Here is a 17,660-nt window from a genome sequence, read left to right as displayed (position 1 = left end):
CACCTATTAGCACCTTCCCCACTAAGGTTCTGTTGGTCTGAGCACGGGTGTGTTTTTTCTTGTCTTCTTCCCCAGATTCCAAGTTCGCTTTCCACTACTAACCTCTCTTACAGACATTGATGGCTTTCCATCTATTTTGTATTTATCTTATATGTTTTGACTTATGTCTATGTTGTCTTCCCCCATTCTAATGTGAACTCCTTGAGGGCAGGGGCTGGTTTTGCTTTTTCTTTGTACCTCCAGCATTTAACAAATGGTTTTTGATTTATCCCTCCAAGATGTATCCCCCCTGAAGACAGCGACTTTGGGGGAATGACGGAGGACCTTTATGTCCCTAAGCTATTGTAGAGCTCCTTATATCCAATAGGTTATTTTAAAATATTTGAATTTTTGCTGAAATGAGAAGTAGAAATCTATAGGACCTGAACACAAGGGTGGACTTATGACTTAGAAACACCCTCTCCCTGGACCGAGGCCTCCAAATGCATCCACTGCTTCCTCAGTTTTAAGGAGAAGTTACTTGGACCAGGTTGGAGCCTATGGATAACCAGGCCCCAAGAAAAGATCAAACTGGGTAGCTGGACAGACATTCAAAATGGTGGGATCTGACTTATTTCCTATGAAAGCCAGAGCAAGCTTTAACTCCTTACCTGTATGCGGTTCATGCTCCTAGAAAGTCTCAAGCCTCAAGTAAAACACATTTTGTTCCACTCAACACAACTGGCCTGCGTGCCTGTTGCAGCTTATGACTATGGAGAGAGATGCCAGTGAGGAAAGGGCCCATCCCCACTTCTGCCAAGCCAGAGGCCCTAAGCTTGGGCAGTTTCAGCAGACATAGCAAAGGTAGCTAGACAGCCTGGCTCCTTCCTAATCTTTCCGGCCGTATACACCTTGCTCCCCACCTCACTGAGGCCTAGCCATCCTGGCCTACTCTCTGTTCTTCACGTAGTCCATCAACCATGAATGGTCTGGCCTTTGTCCTTGGCTGTCTGCCATGTACTCTCTTTTGGCCTCCACCTCTTGGAAACCCCCATGGCCTTCATTACTCAGCTCGAAGGACACTTGGATGAAGCTTTACTGGTCCCCCAGCTGCTTGTACAATCCTTCCCTAAAACTCCCTTATAATCAGTTTGTATATATTATGTACGTAGGTAGGCATGTTTATGTTGTCTCAAGAATTATTTCACTTTTATCTGTGTATTCCTAGCACTTAGCACAGTGCCCGAAATATAGCTTGATTGATTTGGGAACAGGACTGAGAAAAAAAATTTTTTTTTAATTTCACAGGGGATAAAATGGGACATGAGGAAATAAACAGAACCAAAAGGAAAGTGTACTCTCACCTCCGTGGCTGGAGGAAATGAAGTTTGAAACAAGACGATAGGGCCCTCACCTCTGTATGTGCGCACACGCATACATGTATGTGTTTGGGAAGTAAGGGAGGGGGCAAAAAGAAAAGGAAAATCTTATCCCTGGAAGTGAATTTAATATAGAATATGCCAAGACTTGATGTGTTGGTTGGTTTTGATAAGCAGCTTTTTTTTATTCTTTCTGACAAGGGATTGCTCAGTGGTAGGGGAGAAAGAGGGATGCATCTGGAAATGAAGCTGATTTAAAAAGAGGTAGAAGTGGGAAAAAAATTAGAGAAAGAAAGCAAATTCAAAACACACAGGAAGAAAAGCCAAATATGTGAGTTCTTTACAGATCCTGCAATGGATCTCATGAAGATGGGGGAAGAGAGGGACAATGGAGAAAAGGTGGGGGAGGAATGGACACTCCCAGCAGTACAGCAGCAGCTCTTGACCTTTTAAGTATTAGGAGCGTGGTGGATAAAGCGCTGGGCCTGGAGTCAGGAAGATCTGAGCTCAAATATGGCCTCAGACACTTACTGTGTGACCCTGGGCAAGTCACTTTACCAATTTGCCTCAGTTTCCTCACCCGTAAAATAAGCTGGAGAAGGAAATGGCAAACAACTCCAGAATCTTTGCCAAAGAATACCCCAAATGGAGTCACGAAGAGATGGACACAACCGAGTATCAAAAAAATCAGTGGACCCCCCCAATCCTATGAGAGTTGGGGTCACAATGGCTCTTTTGGGGTGGGGGGGAGATAAAAGATCAAAATAATGTAATTGTGTATATGCATTCCTGATGCACCAAATCTAATCTCTGGGTTTCAAATGCGGATCCCCAGCTCCCAGTTCCCTTGCTGCCAAGGGTCCAAGCAGTCATGAGCAGACCCAGACATCTTTATGAGAAGTGGAAGGTTTCACCAGCTGGGCTCTGAGTCTGCTCTGGCTCTTCCCTCCCAAAAAAAACCTCTCCAAACTGTTTAATCTGTGGATCAAAAGTCAAAAAGAAAGCCCAGAGGCATAGAAAGACACAAGACGTGTGAGGGAGAAACGTCTTTATAAGTTTTCTCATGTGACCTGATCCAACCACTCTGACAAGCCCATCATCCATCCATTATCTCCCCCATACTAACGGCTCAGAAACCAAAGGCAAGAAAACCTTTCCTCTAAGCATCGGTTTTGCTCAGTTACTGAGTTTACCACACAGTGTGCTGTTCTGTTGTTTGGGTTTTTTTTTTTTTTGGAGTAACTTCCACAAAACTGAGCATATGCATATATTTCTTTATTGAGAAACACACCGTACTTTCCCCCACTGTTTTATTAATGTGGACAGTTCTAAATTCAGGTCATTCATGTATTTTTCCTGTTCTTATTTGGTCTGTTTTCCTAAAAAATGATACAAAACACTTCAAAATATTTTAGGAAAATTAGCAAAAAGTTAGGCAAGTTGAACATGGCCAATCTTGGAGTGTTCAGACAATAAGACTGCTTGTAAATTACAACACACACTCCCACTGCACCTTCAGACCTAACAGAACACAAAAGTATGTTAACCTTTTCATTACCTGTGTTTTCTGACCTCTTTCTCCATTAAACAATCACACTGCTAGCCATTTAGGAACCAATGGCCCACAGCAAGCAGAATCCAGATACTGCTGTGGTCTGTGGGCACTCTGCCACAAAGAGCACTTTACTTCAAACATCAGGAAGAATACTGATGAGGATGGAGAATGGCACTGAGTTCATGCGTACAAGGCCTGGCTGTAGGACCTGGAGAGTCTGAATGTAAAGAGAAGTCTTGGGGAGGAGGGAAGGCCCATGGCTGAAGGGCCATCAGTGGGAAGATGGATTAGACCAGATGATGCAAGTTTCAAAGAAGCAAATTAAAGCTTGATATCAAGAAAAACTTCCTGACCAACAGAGCGGCCCCAGACTGGGCTAAGCGGGCAGCCTTGGAAGCCAGCTGGCTGGCCCTCCCTTAGAGGCACTTCAGCCAAGTCTGGGGGACCCCCTGTTGGGGAGATAGCAGACGCTATCCTTTCCAAGGAGAGGCTGAACCAGATGACCATGGAGCATTCACCCAATTATTCCAATTATGAATTGAATTAACTCATTTTCATGTTGTCCATAATCCACAAAAATCCACTGGAATTAAATGGTTTTTAACATGATGCTACTTTTTCCTCTATGGTAACTAGGGTATTTAGAATACTACACACTGCATATGACAGATGTCCGCTGAAGATCTCTGGCACTGATATTTAACTGAAAATTACTTAACCACTTGGCCAGGGTTGAGATGAAGTTAAGAATACTCCTTGTGGGAGCCAAGCGAGGTGGAAGCAGCTGGCCAAAGGCAGATTCTCAAGAGCCAACGATGGGGCTGAGCCTTTGGGGCCATGGTCTGTTTGCTTCAGGAGAGAGAGGGCATTTCATCAGGGAGCAGGGGCCTTCCCCATCCCTTCCTTTAAGAGCACAAAGCAAGGTGTTTTCCTTGAAGATAAGCATTTTTTCATCCAGCGCTTTATACTTCTTTAGAAAGTCTAGGTTCCTTATTAGTGATTTGTTATACTGGAGTCACATGTGGAATCCTTAATCGAATTAAGAGAAAATTATCTGTCCTCTTTCACATCTGCAGATCTTATAGGCAGAGTTTAGGATGACTCTAAAAGGCTGACGCTAGGCCTCAGTCCATACCTGTAAAATACATTACTGAATAAACAAAGTAATAATACTGATAAATATCTGGATAGAAGAAGCAGAAACCCAAACTGTTATCTGCAAATTTTCAAGAACCCTAATGGGAAGTAACTTTTAAAAATAAGAAAATAAAATTTACAAAGGCAGGAGGAAGTGAACATTAAATAAACTTATGCTTCAATTAACTGCCAAAGGCAACATGATTAAAAATTCATAATGGCATTTAACTGATTAATGTCTTTTACTCAGATAAGAGGCAGTAACTTACAGGATTATATCCCTTTCAATTGTAGCTACATTTGTCTAAAATAATATGAATCTGCATGCATGACATTTCAGAATGGTTTAATATTATTAATATCCATCTTCCACTAACACACTCCTCTAGTGCTTCAGCATGGTGTGAAAACAAGCCTCGGTTCTTGAAGGCTCCACCAGTGAAACACGAGCTCTAGCGTGTCCTATGATGCTGAGAAGATTTCAAGCCCGGGACCAGCCTGAGTGTGGAGAAGCTCAGTCCCTGAAGACTGGCCACAAGGTGATGGGATTTTTAGAGCGCTCACAAGAAAAGATGATTCAGCTGTTTTCATGCAAACATCTGCACTGAGGCCAGGGTGGAAGCAGGAGGGCCCAAGCCACTGAAATCCCATCTCATCCGAACCACCATGGTGATGTCTGCGGGTGAGGGTATTTGACGTCTGACCAGGACACTTTATCCATTTAATGTTAGGTGGGGAAGGAGAACGTTAGTAGAAATGAATGCTGAATTCTCTCCTTAAGCCATTATAAGCTTCCGAAGTTGGTTCCATGAAATATCCCCAGATGGCTGCACCACTTTGAGAATATGTGTTACCCCCCATGGGGTTACTTATGCTTTTAAATTATATTCAAAAGGTGTTGTTCTGATATTGTTTTCTCACTATCTGAACCCAAAACAAGTATGGAAAGGCTTCCTAAAATGCACAAGACAACCTGTGAAGCCAAGCAGCCTCTTTAACCTAGTTCTTAGGGACAAGAACTAGACCTGCAATTCCAGTGGCACAGGGAACTCCCATGTGAGGAAAGTCCCTCTACCAATGCAGGTCAGCACCTTCTTGGCAAATTATAGCCTGAGAGAGCAAAGAGAGGCCCATGACCAATCTATCAGTATGTGAACCTTCCTGGCTTCGAGACCTGTGTTCTACCCACTACATCACATTATCTGTCTCTCATCTCTTGTTCTTATCTAATGTCATCTTCAGCACCACTCAATATACAGTGGGTCCTAGGAAGTCCACGGGACAGTGACAGGCCACCATTTGTAACCACTGAGTTGGCTGCCAGGCTGATACAGACCATTCTCTATTACCCACTTACAGAGAGTCTGGATCACCCACTGCCCATTTTTAATTCCAAATTAGCTTGCTCCCAAGGTCATCTTCTCTGCAGCCTAGCTGCTGGGTTTTTAGGGAACACAAAGCAATGGTGGGCAGCAGTAGAGAATGTCCATTAACACAGGCCAGCCTACAGTTGGCTGGGAATTCAGGGAAAGTGAATATTAGACTCAAGAGGAAGAAGACACACATGACAGCGTATCTGTTTCTTGGGAAGGAAAGGGAAGGAACTCAGGAAAATTCCACATGGCCAACGATATTCTGAAGGGGCAACCAGGAAGTCACAATTCCCAATCGCCCCATGAGAGCATCACTTGGTCAGTGGTCAGTATGAATGGTATATGCTTGGACAGCTTCCTGGCCAGGGAGATTCCTACATTGCCAAGAGCAAAGAGGACGTATTACAAAAACAAAGGTGTATCTGGAGACTGTACACTGCTGTAGCTCCCCTCCACTTGGGTAGAAAAATGAGAGCTGTCTCTATGGGGGGGGGGGGGGAGCAGGAAGGGGAGACAAAGACCAATAAACAAACGGGGTGGACATCTGTGACGCTGCTTCAGAGACGGCCCTCGTGCAGAGAGGTGCATAAAATAGCATCTCCTTTTTCATGCTGGCCCAGCCGGCAGCACTCAGGGGGTGACCGCGGCAGGGCCACACACTGCAATGTCTTTGGCACAAAGCTCCCCAGCTCCACCTGACCTCTGGCTCCAGGGGCGGGTGGCGTCTGCCCTGGGAGTCACTCTGTGCTCTTCTTCCCTTTCCAGCTCTTCTCTCTCTCTTCGAGTTCTGCTTGAGTGAAGGCTGCCGGTCCCCAGTTTGTAATTAAGTGAGGATTTTTTGAACCTGAAAAACAAACATGCCTATATGCTAGCTTTTATATCAGACGTGTACGGTACACATACATGTTACAGGCACTACATTCCATTATCACAGTGCCTGGAAACAAAATGAAAACTTATACTTTGTCCGCTATCTATATCTACAATTTCAGACTGTGGAAGGTTGTACTTCTTTCTGATCAGCAGGCCATTTCTCCCAATTAAGAGGCTGGCTCCCAGGAAAAGTCAAAACACAATTACCACAAATAGCTTTGGTTTCTAATCCTTCTGGCCAAAAGCACACTCTAGAAGAGGGGCTAACCTAGAATCCATAAACTTGATTTTTTCATCTCTTTATAAGCATCTTTCAGCATAATGTCTCCTTTGCAACCATTGCATTTTATCTCACGCATGTGAAGACACTATTCTGAGAAATGTATGGACTCTATGACACAGGATAGGAAAGGATCCTTGCTGCAGAATCACACAGAGACAAACAGGGGACTAAAAGCCCAGGTGAACTTGGTGCTGACTTCACAGAGCCCTTACCTGGTTCTATCAATCGAATGAGCCCCTCATGCTGGGCCACCTTATCCTTCCAGCTCCTGGTCTTGCTGGCTGCCATCTCTAGCTTCTTTTTGACTCCCTGAAATAAAGAGTTTGGACTTTGATTAGACAGAGGAGTTTTCCAAGTTTACATGTGCATAGTCATTACGCTAACAAAAAAAGCGATCTGAAAAAGCAATCCAGAATCTGGGAACTTTCAGATTTTCCTGGCATCAAACCAACATGACGAGGTACAAAGAAGCCTTCCTCAAACACAACTCTTCTCCGACCACTAGAGAATCCTCCAGTCTAAGACTCAGAGGTCACCTCGTCCAACAATCTACCTCCAGACTCCCCAGCTTCAGTCTGAATGGTTATCTCCAGTTTTCCAAGAAGGCCATTAATCCTTGCCCTTTCCAGACTGAAAACACTCCTTTGTTGAGACAATAAAAGCAGGTAAAATTCAGTTCATGTGACTTCAATCTCAATGAAACAACAGGTGCCTGCTGAAAAAGCTTAATACCTCTGAATTAGCAGCACGAAAAAAAGAGCAGGAGTTGGAAGAGGAATAGCAGTTAACATGTATGCACAATGCTTCAAGATTTAGCCCCATATGTATCCCCTTTACGTTTATGCTATATATATTTTCTATGTGTACTTCCCATCTCTCCCATTAGAATGTAACCTCCTTGTGAATGGGGATTGCTTTCGATCTTGGTACTTGCATCCCTAGCATGATGCCTGGCACATAGTAGGCACTCACTAAATGCTTGTTGAGTGATTTCTAGGAATTTAAATGTGAAAGGGAAAAGGGATCTGGAAAAATAGAAAGGTTAAGGGAATGGTCGGGCTAAGTGAAGGCTTTCAAGAAAAAGGGACACCTATCGTTATTAGCCCTATACCCCAAAAAGATCAGAGGAAGAAGAAAAAAAAAACCCACATACACAAAAAGTACTTACAACAGCTCTTTTTGTTATAGCAATGAAGGGGAAACTAAGGGGGCATTCAACAATTGGGGGATAGCTGAGCAAATTATAATACAAGAATGAAATTATTATTGTACCACGAGAAATAATGAAAGGGAGGGTCTCAAGGAAAGCTGATGCAGCAGGAAAGGAGCAGAGCAAGAGGAACAATTTATACCATCACAAAAACATTAAGAAAATATTCTTGGAAAGACTTAAGAACTCTGATCCATGCAAAGATCAACCACAATTCCAGAGGCCCAGTAATGGAAATGTCTCCTACCTCCTGGCAGAAGGGCAAAGGACCAAATGGACAGAATGAGGCATCCATTTTTGGACACAGACAATGTGTGAATTTGTCTTGCTCAGCTACGTTTATTTGTTAACAGGTATTGGGTTTTTTCCCTTTCTAAGAATAACTTAGGGGGGAGGTAAGTGCTATCAACAGTCCTGTCAAAAAAAATAAAAATAAAAGTTCACTGAAGCCTCTAGAAAATGCACAGACGGAAAGAACAACAATAAAACAAAAGAATGTTGCACAATTACAAACAAACAGCACGGGTCAGAAGACACTCCAACTCCAAGCCCTTCACAGAGATGGGAGGTCCACAAGGATTGTCCATTGCACATATTTTCAGACTTTCACAAGGTATTGATCAGTTCTGCTGATTTTTTCCCTCTTCTTTCTTTTCTTTTTCCCTTTAAAAATACTATGTGCAAATGATGCATACCCTTTGATTTAGCAACACTGCTACTAGGTCTGTATCTCAAAGAGATTTAAAAAAAAAAGGGGAGGGCCCTATTGTGCAAAAATATTTATAGCAGCTCTTTTTGTGGTAGCAAAGAACTGGAAATTGAGATGATGTCCATTAACCGGGGAATGGCTGAATGAGTTGTGGCCCGTGATTGTAATGGAATACTGTTGTGCTGCAAGAAATGATGAGCAGGCTGATATCCGAAAAACTCGGAAAGACTTACATGAACAGATGCAAAACAAAGTGAGCAGAACCAGGAAGCACTGCACACCGGGAACAGCCATATTATAAGACTGATCAACTATGAATGACTGTGCAATTCTGTGCAATTCTCAGCAATTCCAAAGGAGTCATTATGGAAAATGTTATATCCACATCCAGAGAAAGAGCTGATGGAGTCTGAATGCAGATTGAAGCATACTATCTTTCACTTTTTTTGTGTGATTTTTTTTTCTTTTGGTCTGTTTCTCCTTTTACAACATGATGAATATGGAAATGTTTTACATAATTGTACATTTTTAACCTATATCAAAGTATTTACCATCTTAGGGAGGGCAGAGGAGAAGGCAGCAGGGAAGGAGAAAATATGGAACTCAATTTTTTTTTAAATGTTTAAAATTGTCTTTACATGTAATTGGGGAAAAATAAAATACTAGTAAGAAATAAAAAAATACTACGTATTACATAGGATGACATATGGGGAGAAGTAGGAACACCAAGGACATTACAGTGATATAAGGAACAAAAGCCTTTAATAAAAGCTTATTTAAAAGGACAGTGAACACAAAGGAGCAGATAAAAGTTCAGATGGAAGCACAGACAAACAGGACAGTGGTAAAGGTATGACATTGAATTACATGCTCTCTTAAAAAGCGAGCTATACGGAAAAAGATTTTCTTTACCACTTTGCACATCTTTTTTTGATATTCATTACATTCAGAATAAAAAATACTTTTTCAAAATAAAAAAGGAAGCCCTAAATGTTTGCAGCAACAGAAGAGCCTTTTATTCACCAATCTAAGGATTAAACCTCAATCTAGTATAAGAATCTTATCCCAAGGCACCCTCTTTTTCTACCTTTTTTATTTTTCCCCCCAGTTTTCAGGCTCTTCCTTACAAACTGTGCCTCGCACTGCTGTCCTCCAGCCCCCGAAAAGGTGGGAGCTCACCTCGTACTGCTCGAGTGCCTGCTTCCTCTCCAATTCCAGCTGCTCCAGCTGCTCCATGGCTTCCTGGAGGGCACGCTCCTTGAGCATCCTCTGGTTTTCCAGCTCCTGCTTCTCGGCCTCGGTGGTCTGGATGGCCTGCTGCTGCTCCAAGTGCCACCTCTCTAGCTCAGCTCTCTTAGAAGACTCTTCTTCCAGCAACCTGTGGAGGGGAGAAGTGGGGGTCAAACAGAGAAAAGGCCACTCCAGCTCACCACATCTACTGCCAGGCACCAACTTACTATTCATGAAAGACCTGCCAGATGTGATGACAACCTCATCAAACACAGCCAAAGAACTTGTGGGAGGAGGGTGGTGACAAAAGTGGGGAAAGAGGAATAGGAATGTCTTCTAGGCACTCAGGCAAAGCTCCCAGTCACTGTGGGATGAAAAAGCAAATGAGCATGCACTACAGGGAATGTGGTAAGCTGTCAGGCAGCAAAGGTCTCCAGGCATTGAAGGGTAAGGAGTCCATTACCATTAGGGACAGGAAACTACATGCACACACAGAGAATAGAACCTGATATGGAGAGTCAGGAATCACCGCTTGATAGGTCAGATACAAAATCTGTAATTCCCCTAAAATAAACAGAAAGGAAATTGACAGGAAATTACAGGATCTCCGAGTTGGACGGGATCATCAGTGTTCCTGTAATCTAACTTCCCGGCCCATGCAGGCATCCGCTCTTACATCCATCCCCAGCGGGGAGTGGAGCAGCCTCCGAGTGAATAATTCCATCAGCAGGAAGCTGTCTGGCCAGTGCCCAGCATGGTGTCTGGCACACAGTAGGTGCTTCATAAATACATGTTAATCTGATTTGACTTGCCAGGCAATGATTCTATTTCTGAACAACTTTTGCCGTAAGAAAGTCTGTGCTTGCATTAAGCCTCTTAATCACTCCCACCTTGGCCCTAGCGCTCTCTCTCTCTCTCTGGGCCAAGCTGGGCCACCCCTTCTCGTATCTGGCACCTGCTCCAGAGGGTCACTGGGTAGAATATACATGTGGAGTCCTGCTGTGACATTTCTCTGAAGTCTTTCAGGCACCCCCACCCCTACTCTCCAAAGTTCCTCATCTGCTCCTCCTACTGCATGGCTCTGAGCCTTCTTCTGGATGCCTTCTGGCTCTCCAATGTTCTCTCAGAAACACGGTGCCCAGAAGGACACTCCAGGAGTGCTCGGTCCAGGCTAGAGGACATGAGCCCTGCCGTCCCCTCTCTCACTCTGGACCCTGCATCTCGAGATCAAATTAACTGGCACACACTGAGCTTGCAAGTCAATAAAACTTTGAGGTCTTTTTTCATGTGAATTACTTTAACCCATCCTGGAGTTAGATATCTTATTTGGCAGCCTTGCAAATGGCAGCTTAACCACTCAACAAAGGCAATTAGGATAAAAATAAGCCCAGCTACAAGGGTGGGGGGGGGGAAGCTTATTTCCTTGATTTTTATCATCACCACCATCAACAAAGAGCATTTATTGCATTCAGCATGATGCCTTTGTTGCAGGAGCCCAAACCAAGCTGATAACAAATGCTCATCATCCATCCTCTGATATGCACAGGTGGAGGGAAAGCTCATTCAGCTGTTTCATTGGTCTACACATTTTACACGGACACAACAGTTAGACAATGAACCGTGCCCAAAATTCAAAAGAAAGTGAACTGGACTGTATGTGGGAAACAGCAAAGCATTTCCAAAGACCCCAACCTTCTCCCTGAAACAAAAACCCAACTTTTTAAGACCAATATTCTTAAGTTATTGCCATGTGGCTTCCAATTATGTGATAGGACAATGCTTTGAAGAATCAAAACTGCAGATCGCCAAAGGACAAAAGAGAGACAGAGAGTTTTCAGAAATGGGCTGCAGCATGTTACCGAGGACGGAGCGGGTGCAAGAAGTACCATTCAGATTAGCATCAAAGAAATGGAAGCCCAGGAAAGTTGGTTCAGTCACATACAGAAAGCAAAGGCTAACAGGTTAACAGCCCTGATACCCACACGATCTTAAAAGACCTAAAGGAAGGCCCCCAATATGTTGAGCAGACCCTCTGTAAGGAGGACATGGATAAGAAATGCACAGGATGAGAAGGCCTGAAGAAGGTACCAATCAGTTTAATCGAGAAGGTCCCCAAACCGAAAAGACCATGGTGCACTTAAGTACTGACAATGTCTGAGCACACGGCCAAGAAGAAATATTTGCTGGATTATGTGGACCCGAAGTCTTAGTTCCTGCGTAGATCATGTTGGACCAGAAAATATTTTCAAGCTTATTACATGCGTATGACTACATTTTTAATGAAAATCTTTTTTTATATTTTATTTTTAAATTTCATTTTGATTTTCTGTTCCAAATTTTCTCTCTCTCTCCCTCCCTCACCCACTGAAATGACAAGAAATGTGATACCCATTATAAAAAATAAGGAATACATCCATCATCTTCAAACAGGGACCACACTAATCCCTTCTGTATCACTCCAATTTTAGTACAGGTACTGATGAAGCCAACACAGATGGATACGTTTTTCTGCTGTTTCCTCATTTTTCCAGCCTATTTCTTGATGTTTAACTCTATGCTAAAGTTGGGCTCTGCTCCCAGAGTGGAGGGGGCATTTTTCCAAGCTTCAGGTTTTTTGTGTGGCTGTTTCAGAGATGATTCTGGGGACGGGTAAGTTTTCAGTTCTTCCAAGGTAGTATGATCTAGGGAGAGGTCTGTTTAATACTCTCCTGGCCTGTGCTCTGGTCTGTGAGTGACCACAAGCACTCTTTTCCACCCTGGATCTGTGACCAGGGTCCTAGCTCCTCTGTAGCCATAAATTCTGGTATGTTCCTCCTCACCCTGGAACTGAGGTGCATGCCTGCGACCCAGATCTAAATATGGGTCATGCAACACAGTCCTATTGTGCCAGCAAAGGGACCCCTGTAATCTCCTTCTGACTAGTAGTCTGACCCCTTCTGTGGGCTGAGAGGTCTGGAAACCACCACTGCCGCCAGTCACCCCCAAGGCCTACTGCTGGTTTGCCGGGGTGCGGACTATGCTCAAATCTCACCCTGGTACAACAGACCTTTCCTGCTGACCTTCTAACTTGTCTTGGGCTAGTGAATTGTTTTGCCCCATCCTTTTGTGGGTTCTGCACTTGAGTTTTTTCTTTTGAGACATTATTTAAACTTTTTTGGAAGGTTTTTAGAGAGAGCTCAGGCGAGTCTCTGCCTCTTCTCCACCATCATGTGACTACGTTTTTCAAAGAGAAGCCATCTATTAGAATATTATGGCACTGGCTAACCAAAACCTGCCTCCTCTAATTTGTAACCTATACATCGTAAACACACTTGCCTTCTAATAAGGGAACACTTTGTCTTCTACAGAAGAGGCCAGCTCCTTCTACAAGATGCAATAAAGTTAGAAAGATTTTGTTTACATTTAACTTTCCTTCCAACTTTATGGCTTTTTCTTGCAAGTGCAACCTACAGTCCACAAATATCATGTAGTTTAAACAAAAAAAGTCTTAAAATAAATTATAAGCTTGGCCTTGTAAGTTATGATTAACTTATTACATTAGAGAATAATCAGCTTAAAGAACTTCACCAGTCACCTAATCCAGGCCCCTGCTTTCAGGAAGACCACCCAAGACAGCATGGCGGAAGGCAGGCCTGGATCTCAGACCTCTAGTCATGGCTCCTCCATTACTGCAATATTCCCCCTCTGGGAACTCAGTTTCTTCCATATGTCAAATGAAAGAGTCAAACTAGATGACCTAGAGAATAATATTAAAATTCCATAAAGGGAATTCCCGCAATCAACTTTCTGAAGCAACCTTAACAACCAAGGAATCTTCTCAATCTTCTCTTGTCTCTGTTGTGTTGTTTTATTTTGCTTTGTTTGCCAGACATTTCCCAATTACATTTTAATCTGGTTTGGGCCTCACTTTAGGTCCCTACACCACACCCCATCCTCCTTCTCCAGAGGGTGACGTCTCTGCTAGAGAAGAATCACCTTCTACCTTGAAAGTGATGATGTTTTTACTACTTAGCACAGAATTTTCTAGAAGTTTGACTCTTAGAAAGGGAAGGGAAATATAAGGTGATGGCTGAAAGGGGTGGAAGGTTCAAGTGAAGTGAAATGGTTTTCAATCCCTACACAATCTTGCTAAAACTTGGCCCCAGAACTGGATACAAGACTCTACGTGTATACAGGACAGGTCTCAAGTCTCTAGTGCAGATTTCAGCCCAAGAAACAACATCACCTCCTCCTTCCCAAGCACTATCTGCCTTAAGAATGACCAAAATGGCCACAGTTCTCCTCGATGCCACTGTCTAGAGGCAGCCTTTTGCCCAGAGTTCAGCTGAAGCCAGCCTGGCCTCCCAGGGAATAAAGCTCCCTGAGGCATACACATTTCATCCATGACTTCAGCCCCAACATCAGACCTCTCTGGGCAGTTATGAACTTAGGATGTGGGAGCTTGAAGCATATAATATGAACTGATAAATAATTTAAGGAGAGGAGACATACATCCAAGGCACAGTCACGCTTCAGCAGAGGGCTGCTAGAATACTTCAGAAGATTCCCGGTTCCCTCCACGGTCCCAGATCAAAGCCCTGCCCTACCCCTCTGAAAGAGGCTTCGTGCCCCACCTTCTGGTGATGAGCCCCCTTTTATTTGGGTGAGTTTGGTAAGACACATCCCACAGTCTATAGAGGAGCTGAGCCTATACGAGCACCAGAAGCCTAGAGGCCACCAGCAGAAGCTTTAAGAAGCCAGCCTCACCTCCAAGACCCATTGTAGTGGCTAAAAGCAGACTGGTTGTTGGGGGCTGTTTGGTCTGAATCTATAATTTCACTAGTGGAAGAAACTCCCTCAGCTGAAACTTTCTTCACTGATACAAAAAAGCAACTTATTAGTAATTTATAGTCTGTGAGAGTTGCTTCAGAGAACTAAAAGTGCACGTGTGTATTCACGTGAATGGGCAGAGGCTGGAAGGAGATTCCAAAGAGATAATGGATGACCTGTTAGTGCAACTCCTGCGTTAAAAGAGACTTCTCATTTAAATCAGTTTTGGATTTGTGCCCATTTTTTTATCGGGCTGATGAGAAAACTTATCAGAGCATTTAGTAAAAGGAGCCAGCACCTGGCCTGAAGCTTCCGAACGGTCTCTTCATCTTGCCGAGCTTGCTTCTCATCTTCCAGGGCTTCCTGTAGCCTTAGGTACATGTCCTCGAGCTCTCTGACCCTCTGCAGATATTGCTCCAGTTCAGATGACTTCTGGGCAACCTGTTCCTCCATCTGCTGCCGGATCTAATGGTATAAAGTAAGAAAATGTGAAAGTTCCACCCTAGAAGACAGGGCCTCGCCGACAAGAGCCACCCCTAGAATCCCACCCCGCCTGTCCCCCGTCATGATCCAACCACCACTGGGCAGCCATTCAAAAAGGGATATCCCACTCTAATCTAAAAACTGAGAATTCAGAATCAAATATAATGTAAGTACTCTAATATGCCCAGCCCTCTAAAAACTTTCCCTCCCATAATCAAGAATATTTTCCCTCTAGAATCTCCTTCCCTTCTCCTTCTACATTGAAAAGCAATGAGGGATTACCAGTAAAGGGTTAAGTGGAATGACCTTGGTCCTTTCTAAGGCAAGCAAAGAGTTAAAGGGTAAAGCTTGGCCAACTAACCACTCTGTGTTTTAGGAGGGGTCGAGGAGAGGATGAGGAGCCTACTTAGCCCTGCTTTCTCAGTCCCTGCTGTCTGCCTGCCTCTCTCTCTCTCTCTCTCTCTCCCCCTTCCATCCCTTGGGGCTCCCCTAGACTAGAGTCATGAGGCTATCACTCCCCATCCTGGTACACCTCCAGACTCTGGCAGTGAAGTGTGACAAGAGCCCCTCAAATGCAAATCTGAGGTACTACCTCATACCTATTAGATTGGCTAACAGGATAGAAAAGGAAAATGACAAAGGTGGAGGGGATGTGGGAAAAATTAAACATGAATGCACCTTTGGTGGAGTTGTGAACTGATTCAACCATTCTTTAGAGCAACTTGGAACCATGCCCAAAGAACTATAGAACCTGCATACGCAGCTTAGGTGGAGCCAAGATGGCAGCTGGAAAGCAGGGACGTGCCTAAAGCTCTCCCCCAGGACCCTCCAAACACCTGTAAAAAATGGCTCTGAACAAATTCTAGAACTGCAGAACCCACAAGATAGCAGAGGGAAGCAGGGCTCCAGCCCAGAACAGCCCGGATGGTTGCTGGGTAAGGTCTATCACACGGAGCTGGGAGCGGAGCACAGCAGAGCCCAGCGTGGGGTGCGCCTGAACCAACCAGACCCGGGAGCCAGGCAGAGCAGGCCCTAGCACCCTGAATCAGTCAGCTGTGGCAGTTACCAGACTTCTCAACCCACAAATGCCAAAGACAACAGAAGAGGTTAGTGAGAAAAAACTGTGGGGACAGAATGAAAGGAGTTCACGGTTTGGCCACCAGGCCCAGGGGCAGCAGAGATGGTGTGGCTACAGAACTACAACTGCAGTTGCTTCCAGCCCCAGGCCCACCTGGTGGGAGGAATTAAGTGGCAGATCAGAGCAGGAGTGCAGAGCCTGCTCAGATCTGAGTCACAATCCAGGTTGGTGGTTCTTGGGGGAGGAGGAGCACTGGTGTGGGAAAGCTTGCTCTGTAGAAAAAGCTCTGAAAACAACAGTGCAGCCCCTCAAGCTTGGGACAAAGTACTCTACACTCTACAAGCAGTCATACCCGACGAAAAACTCAAGGGTCAAGTAGTTGGCTGGGAACACGGCCAGGCAGCAAAAACGGACTCAGATTCAGACTCAGACTTTGGAATCTTTCTTTGGTGACAAAGAAGACCAAAACAGACAGCCAGAAGAAGTCAACAAAGTCAAAGAGCTTACATCAAAAGCCTCCAAGAAAAACATGAACTGGTCTCATGCCATGGAAAAGCTCAAAAAGGATTTGGAAAAGCAACTTAGAGAAGTAGAGGAAAAATTGGGAAGAGAAATGAGAATGATGTGAGAAAACCATGAAAAACAAGTCAATGACTGGCTAAAGGAGACCCAGAAAAACAGTGAAGAAAATAACACCTTAAAAAATAGACTAACTCAAATGGCAAAAGAGCTCCAAAAAGCCAATGAGGAAAAGAATGTCTTGAAAGGCAGAATTAGCCAAATAGAAAAGGAGGTCCAAAACACCACTGAAGAAAATACTACCTTAAAAATTAGATTGGAGCAAGTGGAAACTAGTGACTTTATGAAAAATCAAGATATTATAAAACAGAACCAAAGGAATGAAAAAATGGAAGATAATGTGAAATATCTCATTGGAAAAACCACCAACCTGGAAAACAGATCCAGGAGAGAGAATTTTAAAATTACTGGACTACCTGAAAGCCATGCTCAAAAAAAGAGCATAGATATCATCTTTCAAGAAATTATCAAGGAGAACTGCCCTGATATTCTAGAGACAGAGGGTAAAATAGAAATTGAAAGAATCCACCAATCGCCTCCTGAAAAAGATCCCAAAAAGAAGAGTCCTAGGAACATTGTTGCCAAATTCCAGAGCTCCCAGATCAAGGAGAAAATGCTGCAAGCAGCCAGAAAGAAACAATTTGAGTATTGTGGAAACACAATTAGGATAACACAAAATCTGGCAGCTTCTACACTAAGGGATCGAAGGGCTTAGAATGTGATATTCCAGAGGTCAATCGAGCTAGGATTAAAACCAAGAATCACCTACCCAGCAAAACTGAGTACCATGCTCCAAGGCAAAATATGGATTTTCAATAAAATAGGGGACTTTCAAACTGTCTCAGTGAAAAGACCAGAGCTCAAGAGAAAATTTGACTTTCAAACACAAGAATCAAGAGAAGCATGAAAAGGTAAACAAGAAAGAGAAATCATAAGGGACTTACTAAAGTTGAACTGTTTTGTTTACATTCCTACGTGGAAAG

General features: G+C 43.8%; 1 protein-coding gene across 1 annotated transcript in view; it reads right to left on the bottom strand.

Moving 5' to 3' along the window:
* Positions 1–2,612: 2,612 nt before the first annotated feature.
* The window catches only part of SWAP70 (switching B cell complex subunit SWAP70), an 87,664-nt gene continuing 72,616 nt past the window's right edge, over positions 2,613–17,660 (bottom strand). The window contains exons 9-12 of the mRNA XM_036763898.1: positions 14,836–15,002; positions 9,678–9,876; positions 6,792–6,888; positions 2,613–6,267 (exon numbers count right to left, since the gene is read on the bottom strand). Of these exons, the coding sequence (XP_036619793.1) occupies positions 6,161–6,267; positions 6,792–6,888; positions 9,678–9,876; positions 14,836–15,002 (570 nt within the window). The 3' untranslated portion in view covers positions 2,613–6,160. The remainder of the gene's footprint in view (positions 6,268–6,791; positions 6,889–9,677; positions 9,877–14,835; positions 15,003–17,660) is intronic.

Source organism: Trichosurus vulpecula, chromosome 6 (assembly GCF_011100635.1).
Source record: "Trichosurus vulpecula isolate mTriVul1 chromosome 6, mTriVul1.pri, whole genome shotgun sequence".
In the NCBI taxonomy this organism is placed as follows: Eukaryota; Metazoa; Chordata; class Mammalia; order Diprotodontia; family Phalangeridae; genus Trichosurus; species Trichosurus vulpecula.
This window is presented reverse-complemented; position numbering and strand designations above follow the sequence as displayed.